Raw genomic sequence first — 12,257 nt, 5'->3', positions numbered from 1 at the left:
AAAGAAAAGGAATGCAACTCTCTTATTATTGAGTTACAATATGCAGAAATAGTAAAAAAAAAAAAATTTAAGGGGACAGAAAACTGAAGAAACAAAGTTACAAGTGTTACATGTGACTTTTGGAATGTTGTGACCATTTTATTCAATCTGTACTATTTTAAAAAGTGACAGTATGTCATTTATATTACTTTAAGATTCTCTAGTTTTCAGGAAAACTGTTTAATATGTATGCCATGACATACAAATATGTGGATCATAGAGAGCTACTCTTTGAGTCCACTGAAACTATAAAATAATAATGACGTATTCCTAGATGGCTCTGCACTTTGCAACAGGCCACTTTCTCCGGGCCACTCCAGACGGGGCAGGTGCCGTCCCTCCTAGGTATCCAGGTGGCCACCATCTTACAGAACCCAGTGAAAGCTCCAGGTACAAGGTGGCAGTGGTGGCAAATGCCAGGCCTCACGGGACAGGTGAGGAGCCGGCCCTTCTCCTTCCCCCAGCCCCACTGGGACTCTGAGATGACACCCACAACGGCCACCGTCTACTTAAGCTCCCACGAGGCCATGATCCAGAGGCACACAAACAAATCTTGGATCTGAGCAACTTACTGCAGTGATCTCTCCAGACTCTAATTATTAAAATTTTAGAATTCCTAGAGCAACATTATATATCATCCATAACAAGCAATACAAAACACATTGTCTAGCATTGCCTTTCTGGCAGGAATGAGTGGTGGTGGGACTGGTCTCGAAATATCAAAGGTAAACAAAGTAGAGAAAGAGAGTATTGTGCAAATTGTCTGCCATACAGGCAGGGGTAGGTGGGGAATGGGGGTGGGGGGAGGTACTGGGGATTTTGGTGGTGGAAAACATGCACTGGTGAAGGGATGGGTGTTGGATGATTTTATGATAGGAACTCAAACAATAAAAGCTTTGTAACTGTACCTTATGGTTAATCAATAAAAAGGGGAAAAATAATGATCTATTGCCCAAACAATGGTATAATATCTTGGAGAAAATCTGGATAAAGCTTAGCAAAACAGTTTCTTTTTTTGAATAGACAGCATCCAATGACAACAAACCCTTAGACTTGGATTACATAGCTGAGAATGCCAAGTAAAGTGGGGAGGGAACTGGGAGGATGAAGAGACAGACAAGAAATAACATAGAACACTGGTGGAGGGTATTAGGCGCTTGGGTGGTCATGAGGTGCAGTAACTCTGCATCAAGGCCAGGAACATTAAGACGATGGTATATGTTCCTAAACTACAATAATAAAAGTAATACCACACATAAGAGTTCCTCTTACTGAAATAGCATTGCATCATAACGTTATGTAGATGCACACGACTGAAAATCGATGTCTGTGTGTATGATATTAAATTCACCACTAAAATTCAACTCTATTTTAAAAACCCATTTATCTCCTTTGTCTCAACTTATTTTCCCCCTTCCTCCTGCCTTTCTGGTAAACATGAACTGGCCTTGTCCTTTGAAAGTTTGTTTTTCTTAATAAAATCATTGCTTTGCTGAGGGACTTCTCAGATTCTTAAGTAAGTAAAAGTTTAAAAGGAATTGCCAAGAGGAGAGTATATAATATATAGCACTTCCCAGTCTAATTAAGATCAAGGAAGCTGTTATTTCATGGTACATCTGATGGGACTAGTAATTAATGAAATACACTTGGGGAAAATGTGATCTATGCAAGTAGTTGGTATCTAGATAAATATTACTACATCTGTTAAAATACATAAGCAGATAATACAGTATTGTGAATAAAATAATAATTTTTCACATAAGCACCACATGTTACTCGATGACGGATTTAAAGGACGGTTTCTCAAATGTTTCTTGTTGTTTTACAACTGTTTTTCAAATAAATCAGTTGAGAATATGTTTACGCTACCAATTATGATGAAACAGAAGGAAAAGTGAGAAAGGAACTTGCTTAGTGCAAGGAAAGAGTCTCCATCCTACAGACATCCAAAGCATACGGGGACGCAAACATTTCCTGTAGACTGAGGCTCTGATCACATTGCATCCAATAAATCTTTGTTCCTGTTTAGAGTACATACTTGTTTAATCTTTCCACAAAGGCTTTCTTATTTCACACAAAGTTTTCTTAAACATAAAAAAGCTGTTTGACTCTCTCTATAAACTGACATGAACCAAAATCTTTCCGGTGTCCTGTAAATGATGATGGAGGGATTTGTAGTGGTTCTCTACACAAAGCCCAGAGCTTCACGTAAAATTGGAAACGTTAACTTTTCCTAGTCATGCTGATGTTTTCAACTCAGTTTTCTTTTCAAAATAATTTTATTTTATTTATTTCCCCTCTGTCTTATGGTCATTTTTGATGACACGCCATTCAATAGGCTACAACAGAAGTCCTCAAAGGCATAATTAGATGGGTGATGGCATTTCTAATATTAAAGTCCTCAAAATGTAAAATGATATAAGAATATGGTAACAGAAACAAAAGTTTCTTAGGTACCTGCCATCTGTCTGAGCACCGAGATCTGCTAGTAATGGCAATTCTCTTTTAGAAGCATCAGCTTCACAAAAAAATGACCACAATTTGATTTTTTAATTGTATGCTTATGTGGCCACTCAGCTAATTCACTTAACTCAATTTTCTCTTTCTTAAAATAATCTGTCAATTTCTAAAAGAAAATCTTGATAGCATAATAGTCATACCTATAAATAGTCTAGTGATCCTGTAAGAGGCTTATGCTCTGGAAATATGAAACAGGAATTCAAGTTGCAGTTAGCACTCCCAACAACTGGTGATGTCACCCGCAATTTACCTGATGATACTATGCCCACGTTCTTACCTATAAACAGGTTATGGTATTTGACAAGAATTAAATGGCTTAGTGCAAGTAACACACTTGGGGAAATACTTAGTGTGAGGTTCACACGCTGAGTCTCCATATTTATCTTTAGTTAGGAGCACTGAAACTAGGGCTAGGAGTAGTGGACAGTAGGGGCATCGGGTCTTTTTCATTAAAAGAGTGAAATCACCTTAAGCCAGTCATTTCCTTTTTTCTAGTGGGTCATTCATGGAAGCTGACAGAAGGCATTCTCAGCCGTGACTCCGAGGAAAACAACAATGAGCTATTTACAGAAGGTGTGATTTATAAAGAATGGGAAGACTTAAGAGATATTCCAGAGAGACTTGGGCACCAGTGGTATCAAGAAGTTATTTCTAGCTCCTGGCTTGTAAAGGTCAAGGAAGGAAGAGAAGTTTCCAGAGCCTCGTGTGGGCTATTCAGCCAGAGTGGAGGAGAGACGGTGTGAGGAGGCAAGACGCTGCTGTACCAGCGTGTGGATGCAGAGGGCAAAAGCTGGGGCCGAGAAGATGCAAAGTATCTCCTTTGCTGTTTTCCTGGTGCTCCGTGCGCACTAACCCAACCCAATAGGAGCTGGAAGGCAACAAGGCCTGGGTGTTGCCATCCACGGAATCAGGCTCAATGCATCAAGCCATTAAAGGACAAAGAACGGTGGGGAAGCAAGTACGTAAGATAACAGAATGTGCCTCAATAGAGTCAGATGAAAAGAGTACCAGATCTTTCAACCTCCAGATCCTAAAGTTCTGTTCTCATTCACGTAATGACCATGCGGGGCTCTCTTGATAACAGTATTTCCCAGCGTGGACACTGCTGCCTCGATGGATGGGGGCAGCTGGAACAATCCAAGGGTTCTAGTAGGTGGCAAAAAGTGATTCAAGAGTTCCATAATAGCTTCCATTACAACTGGGGTATGATGTCTGTATTTTTACAGTAGAAGGTAGGTCTCCTAGAGGCTATTGAGTAAGGGGTCAGTAGGCCAAATCAGTTTGGGGAACTTCAAAGCATACACTGAATGCTGTACAATTAAGAAATATTCAATTGGTGGAATATAAAGTAACAGAATATTTATATAAATGTAAAATAATAGTATCTCTATTACCCAAGGGTAACAGAGATAAGGGCCAGGAGGATCACTCCATGGCTTGAAAGCCGGCCTCACATGCTGAGAGGAAAGTCATTTGGCATGGAGAAGGGAACCACTGAGTGAATGATGCTTGGAGGGCCCGCTCAGGATGGGAGACGTGTGCTAAAATAGACTATGGACCAAACATGATGGCCACTTAGTAAGCTGTATTGCACACCATAACACCCAAAAGGAGAGAGACAGAAAGAAAGAGTAAAAGGGAATTTGCATGTCTGCTATAGAGGCGGGGAGACGGCAGGGAATAGGGTGAGAGAGGTGGGAGGGATACTGGGTGGTGGAGAATGGGTGCTGGAGGAGGGATGGGTACTCAATCATTGTATGTGTGAAATGTAATCATGATAAGTTTGTAACATAACTGTATCTCATAGTAGTGCATTAAAAAATAAATATATGGGGCTGGAACAATAGCACAGCGGGTAGGGCGTTTGCCTTGCATGTGGCCGACCCAGGTTCGATTCCCAGCATCCCATATGGTCCCCTGAGCACCGCCAGGGGTGATTCCTGAGTACAGAGCCAGGAAGAAACCCCTGTGCATTGCCGGGTGTGACCCAAAAAGAAAAATAAATAAATATATCTCCATCTGAAAGAAAAAAAGAAATATTCATCTCAAATTATATTTGTTATACATACTTGCTGAAATTAAATAGAAGCCTCTCAAAAACTAGAACAGGTCCTGTGCTGCTCAAGATTGTGAGTGGCTGACCGGCAAAGAGGCAAAAGACAGCTCCAGAGACAGCGGTGCCCAGGAAACTCTCCAGCACGCCCTGGTAGAGAGAAAAGCAAAATGTGAAACAGACTTTTCATCCCCTTCAGCAGGATTCATTCATTAGGGTAAGTAAGCCACACATACATGGTATCGTGAGGGCTGTAGCACACACATCAAGCCTATTAAATATGAAGAATCAATACACATGGAGCATGCATAGCACCACTTATTTCACCAAGTTCCTCCCGACACCAAAGATTGAGTTGTTCCCAAGAACTAAGTGACTGTAAAGCACGGTACTTGAGTACAGAAGACAAAAGGTGACCCTAAGAAAATCAATTCAAGTTTCTGTACATAAAATTGCATGATATAATCCCACCAAGGTGGTAGAAGAGATTTAGTACATCAAGTGATTTTTTTTCTTTTTTTGTAGTTAACTTCATTGTGGTTTTAGCCCAATTTCACCTTGCACACATAGCAGAAATTTATAAGTACCAAAATTTTATGCATAAAAGCTGGAGGTTTTATTCCCTACAAAAGAGCAAAAAAGCAAGAGGGAGATAAAATGTGGCTTTTATCTTATACCCACTAAAATATCAAATCAAAAAATTGAAATATTTATCATCCAGTAAGAAATTACACAAAAGCCCTAATTTGCTTTCTTGCTGGAATACATAAATTCACAGTGACAGGAATAGTTAAATCTCTGTGGCCACATGTCCCCATAGTTCTATCTCTGAAATCAAACAACTAATTTTCCTTTAGCATAACATGAACAAAGAAACACAAACCATCAAACAACACTCACTTATAAAATTACCCTAACTTTCCTAAGATGTCATGTGGGACCAGATTTCATATAAAGGCACACAAGCATACTTCCTATATTCTCATCACTTCAAACTATATTTACATAAGCATGTCTATTTATATAAGTTCCTTTGCTTTATAAATGGATATTTTTAAATATGAAAACTGTCTCTTTATTCAGATACATGCCATAAATCTAAGGAATAAAATCTGTAGTAAGAAATCTTTCCAAATGAATATTCTATAATTTTATAATATACAAGATATATTTATATTAACTTACAGAGTAAAATTATACGATCCTTGTAACTTTATATGTGCATAATTCAAAACAGTACCTTTAAAAGACAGCCCTGTTTTAGAGGACCTACTCAGAGCGATACAACTTACATTATATGAAACAAGTAGCCTCTTAATAAACCATCCTGTGACTGGAACAGAGTGAATTTATGGGGATTTGAGAAGCATCTCAGTCATTCCCCACCATCTTTCAAACCAGTTAACCTACTAACCAGTCAGCCTCACAAATTCAGCTCTTTCCACTGACCCAGAAGTACCGCAACAACATTTTACCACTCATTGTATAATATAGATGAAGCAATTTTAGTTTTTTAATCAACTTAAAACATGAACACACTTATATATACTCTAAAAACATCTTTAAAGGCCCATATTGTAGCAATTACTCTAAATACTTTTATGCTCCTTCGGAATCAGTAATATTCTCCTTAAAAGGACATTGACAAAAGAACATCCTTCCCCTTTAAAGGTAAAGCTTAATTCTGCAAACACACACACACACACACACACACACACACACAAAATTCCCTGGTAGAGCATACCTATTATAATAATGGGGTTAACATATGGGGAAATGTGACAAGGGGTTGACAAGTAACAAGACCAGCTTTTTAGTTTCTTATATACTAAGTAGACACATTCTAAAACAATTAAAAACTTCTTCCCAAAAGGAAGACTACATTAGAAGTTCAGCGATAAGACTTTGCCAGGGTACTCTCTATACATTGATAAGGGTTCTACTGTATAGCTGAAGGATGATAGCTCATTATTTTTTTTAGCTATTTCATAAATAACCAGGTGTCTGGTTCATTTTTCCTCAGAGACAAAGAAAGAGATTTCTTGGTGTCCAATAAATAGTATTATTTTTGTTTTGTTTTTTTTTTAATTAATTTATTTATTTTTAATTCGTGAATCACCCTGAGGGCACATTTACAGATTTATACACTTTTGTGCTTATGCTTCCCTCATACAAAGTTCGGGAACCCATCCCTTCACCAGTGCCCATTCTCCACCACCAGTAAACCCAGCATCCCTCCCACCCTCCCCATCCCATCTCCCCCCACCCCACCCTGCCACTGTGGCAGGGGAACTCTACAAGAAGAAAACATCCAACCCCATCAAAAAATGGGGCAAAGAAATGAACAGAAACTTTACCAAGGAAGAAATATGAATGGCCAAAAGGCACATGAAAAAGTGCTCTACATCACTAATCATCAGAGAGATGCAGATCAAAACAACCACAAGATACCACCTCACACCACAGAGACTAGCACACATCCAAAAGAACAAAAGCAACCGCTGTTGGAGAGGATGTGGGGAGAAAGGGACCCTTCTACACTGCTGGTGGGAATGCCGACTGGTTCAGCCCTTCTGGAAAACAATATGGACGACTCTCAAAAAATTAGAGGTTGAGCTCCCATTTGACCCAGCAATACCACTGCTAGGAATATATCCCAGAGAGGCAAAAAAGTATAATCGAAACAACATCTGCACATGTATGTTCATCGCAGCACTATTTACAATAGCCAGAATCTGGAAAAAACCCGAATGCCCTAGAACGGATGACTGGCTGAGGAAACTTTGGTACATCTATACAATGGAATACTATGCAGCTGTCAGAAAAAAAGGAGGTCAAGAATTTTGTAGTTAAGTGGATGGGCATGAAAAGTTTCATGCTGAGTGAAATGAGTCAGAAAGAGAGAGACAGACATAGAAAGATTGCACTCATCTAGGGTATATAGAATAACAGAGTGGGAGACTAACACCCAAGAATTGTAGAAATAAGTACCAGGAGGTTGACTCCATGGCTTGGAGACTGGCCTCACATTCTCGGGAAAGGGCAACTCAGAGAAGGGATCACCAACTATAATGTAGTCGAAGGCCATATGGGGGAAGGGAGTTGCGGGCTGAATGAGGGCTAGAGACTGAGCACAATGGCCACTCAACACCTTTATTGCAAACCACAACAGCTAATTAGAGAAATAGTATTATTTTTGATGTCTTACAAGTTAAATACTGAGATTCAGAAGGAGTTAGTGCTAGGAACAAATCCACGTTCAATGCTGCACAACTCTTTGGAGTCGGCTGCCTGCCCAAGCACTACCTCACCCTTGGCAAGGATAAACAGGTGTGTCTGCAGCTGGACTGCTCCTGGACATGAAGTTTTTCATCTCCTGAGCCCAACTTTGGGTGCTTTATCTATATAATTTATGACTCCTTTTTATGACTTACTTTCTCTGTGTGTAACATGAAAAGGTACAACTGGAATGTTCCATAGCCACACACCAGGCACACGTACTGAGTTTTACTGAATCATTCCTTATCTAACCTGCAGAAGTCACTATTTCTTATCACTTCTGCAGGAACAAAATTCATCAGAGACCATATCTGAGAGAGAGTATGATGGAAAAAGGACCGAAGTGAGACTAATAACAAAGTGACTCTACTTGGGTCACAGAGATATAAGGCTTGGCGGTAGGGACTGTTTGCAAGTCCCTGCTGTATACACAGCCCAGGTTCAATCCCCACGCACTACATTTGCTCCTCTGAGCTTTGCAGGTGCTCTCCGGTGTGAATGCCATTAGGTTTGGTCCAAACATATACAAACAAAATAATTCTCTACTTGGCACGGCCATTGATATATGTGAGGAAAAGAACGAGGTATTCCAGCATATCTGTGTTTTAATTCCTCCACTGTGCCATATACTGTTCTTTCAAGTTCTTTAGAAGCACCCAGGAAATGGTAAAGAATTAAGAAATACCCAAAGCACACCATGGGTTCCACTTTTCCAAGGCCAACAACCACTGCTGCTCCCTAAGTATAGATAACAACTAATTTCTTTCAGACACAGTTTTGATTTATGGAAACCCTATGACTGTTAAAAGGGCAGATTATTTTTATTTCAGTACTTGATCCTCTGGTAAGTACTACAGTTTCCATCTTGTTGCTGAAGATTTTGAAACGAAGACAGGTGATTTATTATATGCACTACACTGGAAACCTGCTTAAACTGAGAGAAGCTTCCAGCATTTCTGAGAAAAGAACTACTTTCACCAACTTGACAGGTTACCACTCTTGACAATACAGAACATTTAAAAATAATCTCATGCAAAGAAAACTTTGATGGTAATTAGAATTGAAAGCAATTTATATGGAGAGCTATCAGAAACCCCTTTTGTGATTTATTCTATCTACTAATATAAAAATAAAAGCATTTGTGGATAAGTGTATTTTTTAATAGCTATAACTCACAAAGACACTCTACACCTGATTTCCCATAGCAGAATAAACCTGCTAGTAATTCATGAGAATGTAGAGACTGAGATGCAGCAAAATCAGGTTCCACAAATCATACCAACTCTAGTTTGGTTTGGCTTTTATTTTATTCCATTTCTGATCGGGTAATTTCCCACTGTGAAACAAATGAAAGAGCTTAAGAACTGGCAGTCAAGAAATCTCGAGTCCAGAGTCAATTGTTCTGCCACCAAAGAGCTGATGATGTTGGGAATGGAACGTAATCTCCATCACTTTAAAAATGTTATTGTAATAAAAACACATCAAGATGACAGAATCGAGTAAAGCATTCTGGAGAGTGACAATCGCAAGTTGACACCTGGACTGCACTATCTGCATAATCAATTACTAATCAAGTTCTTTTAATATCTCTATGCCTTACACTGTTATTGAGCACATTAGATTAGACAATGTATATTCAATGCACAGCATAATCTCTGCATGTAACACATTTTTGATGTGTAGTAGCATCTAGATTAAGTATTTATTTAGATAAAAATTAGAAGGCTGGGAGTAGAAAGATAATACAGTGAGTAAGTCCATTTTGATCCCCGGTACCTAAGATGGTCTCTAATTCCCACCAGTAGTGACCCTTAAATTCAAGGTCAAAATAAGCACTGTCAGGTGTAACAGAAAATACAACAACAACAAAAAACCCCAAAAGATAAGAAAATTGAATAAGATTTCTAATGTCTTTCGCAGGTGGCTTAAAGAACATATCTGTGAGGAATACCTGAATTTAAACCTTAGCCCCAACATTCACCACGCTTTCTAACCTTACTATGTCTATATAATCAGTGTTTTTTTCATAAAATAATTATAAGGAGTAAATAAAATAATAATATAGAAGAGCTAATAATAAAGTAGAAATATAATTAAATGTTTGCTCTTCCCTTTACTGCTTCTCATTCTTTTCAATCTGCCTCTAATATTTCTCCTTTCTTCAAATGTGGAAGAACATGAAAACAAATAAGATAAATAATTCAGCAATTTACAGTTGTTTTCATCCATCGTGCTGCTAAACAGAATCAACTCTAATAAAACTAAATTTTTTTGGTTTACTTTTTGTTGTTGCCTTTTAAAATTTATTTTTTTATTGCAGTAACTTGGGTTTCCAATGTGTAAATGTTTTTATGTTTTCAGGATATTTTGCAACTTACCACACTTTGCCTACCACCAAGTGGCCAACATTGCCCTACCATGATCTACTGGACCCTTTTAACCCATTCCCCCACTTGGAAATTTCAGTTTCATGGTCAGAGACTAAAGACCTATTTTCATAGGACATTGCCAATTTCTTTGTCTTTTTTTTCCTTCATAAACAACACATGAGTAAGAACCTATGACACAATAGTAAGAACCTATTTAACCTATTTACTTTACAATAGTACTGTACTATAACATTGTCATCCCGTTGCTCATCGATTTGCTCGAGCGGGCACCAGTGATGTCTCCATTGTGAGACTTGTTGTTACTGTTTTTGGCATATCGAATACGCCACGGGTAGCTTGCCAGGCTCTGCCATGTGTGCAGGATAATCTCGGTAGCTTGCCGGGCTATCTGAGAGGGATGGAGGAATCGAACCCAGGTTGGCTGCGAGCAAGGCAAACGCCCTACCCGATGTGCTATTTGTTCTAGTCCTTGCTTTACAGTTGTAATACAAATTCATCCTCATGTAACAACAACAAAAAAATGTCGACAAGTTTTTTTTTTGGTTACATGAGGGTGAATTTATACCAAAAATAGTCCTTGTTTACACAGTGACAGAAATTCCTTAGTGTAAAAAAAAACACTCAGAGCTTAACAGTAATATTTATTATTTTAAAGCTCCATCATGATTATAACACCAGCACTTTGTCTTTGAGCTCCCGGTAATGAGGGTTGCCAGGGAAATCATATCTGTCGAAGCTAATGAGAAACAAGCACTTCAAGATAGCCAAACATTAAAATTTTAAATGCATGTTATCAACTACAACTTAAGCTCAGCACAGCATCTTCAAATAACACTAATGAATGGCCTTCGTTCATTTGTGTCCTTATTGCTAGAGAATTTACCATTTGAATTAATAATTATAATTCTGTTCGGGGAGTCGGGGAGGCTGAGTACCAATAAAAGAAGAAAAGTGGCATCACTACCTATGAGAGCAAAATCCTTTCAACTTCTCAGACAATTTTTAACAAAATAAAACTTGAAAGATATTTTGGCAACAATAAATGATTAAGCATACAACATTATTTTCATTTTAAAACAGTATTTTGTAAAGTACTCAAATGTTTCTGATCATAAAAGATAAATTTTAACTGATACAGGTGGTGATCTAGACAAATTTTGTAGTATGTGAAATAATAAAAATCAAATTTTCTAGAATAGTCTTTAAACCTGAAATTTAGCCAAGAAAAATGATGCAGTCTAATGCCATTTAAACATCGCCATTGAAAATAGGCAATCACATCTGAACTATTTGCAGGGGTTTTGATGACAGGTCCCCAGCATAAGCCAAGACACAAAAATAAATGGAGAAATGATGCAAGAATCCTTTAATGAAATTTGGGTCACACAAGTATTATCTGGAAAGCTTTTTAAAATAAAAAATATACTAATTCTTTATTTCTGCTTTGAGTAATTAAATTAGAATTTCTAAAGATCAGGACAGGCAGAAACATAAGTTTTTTCTTTTTAATTCCCGAGCTTATTTCTAGTGTTACCCAAATTTGTGGCATATCCATTCAGGTAAAAATACAAAACCTTGTTGAAAATAAGAATCATCTGCTAGTATTCATTCTACATTAAATGAATATACAACACTCATTTTATATTTTACTTACAAAGCTGCAACCCATAACTCAGTGATTTCTCTTTTGGCAAAACATATTAACAAATCCTTACACAGTCTACTCTGTCTAAAATGTGTTTTGTCTTCTCAAACAATATTTCTGTTTATACTTCCCAGCAGGAACTGAAAAAAGAGGGAAAACTTTTTTAAAATGTGTATCTGCTTGATTGAAGAAAAATATGAGTCAAAATCTTTGGGCAAAGTGCTTCAATTCCAAGTCAAATGGAACGGATGGGCAAGAGTGAAAGGCTTTATAACTTTATGTTTTTGCTTCAAAAGTTCCAGGATTATAAAAATACTCATATGTTAGATTT

The 12,257-nt window shown here is 37.9% G+C and overlaps 1 protein-coding gene across 4 annotated transcripts in view; it reads right to left on the bottom strand.

Moving 5' to 3' along the window:
- SLC4A4 (solute carrier family 4 member 4) overlaps positions 1 to 12,257 on the bottom strand; it is a 389,797-nt gene that overhangs the window by 93,472 nt on the left and 284,068 nt on the right. For all 4 annotated transcript variants that reach the window (XM_055140936.1, XM_004617877.2, XM_004617876.2 and 1 more), the window contains one exon: positions 4,629 to 4,762. In XM_055140936.1, coding sequence (XP_054996911.1) covers positions 4,629 to 4,762 — 134 coding nt within the window. The remainder of the gene's footprint in view (positions 1 to 4,628; positions 4,763 to 12,257) is intronic.

Source organism: Sorex araneus, chromosome 5, assembly GCF_027595985.1.
Source record: "Sorex araneus isolate mSorAra2 chromosome 5, mSorAra2.pri, whole genome shotgun sequence".
Lineage (NCBI taxonomy): Eukaryota > Metazoa > Chordata > Mammalia > Eulipotyphla > Soricidae > Sorex > Sorex araneus.
This window is presented reverse-complemented; position numbering and strand designations above follow the sequence as displayed.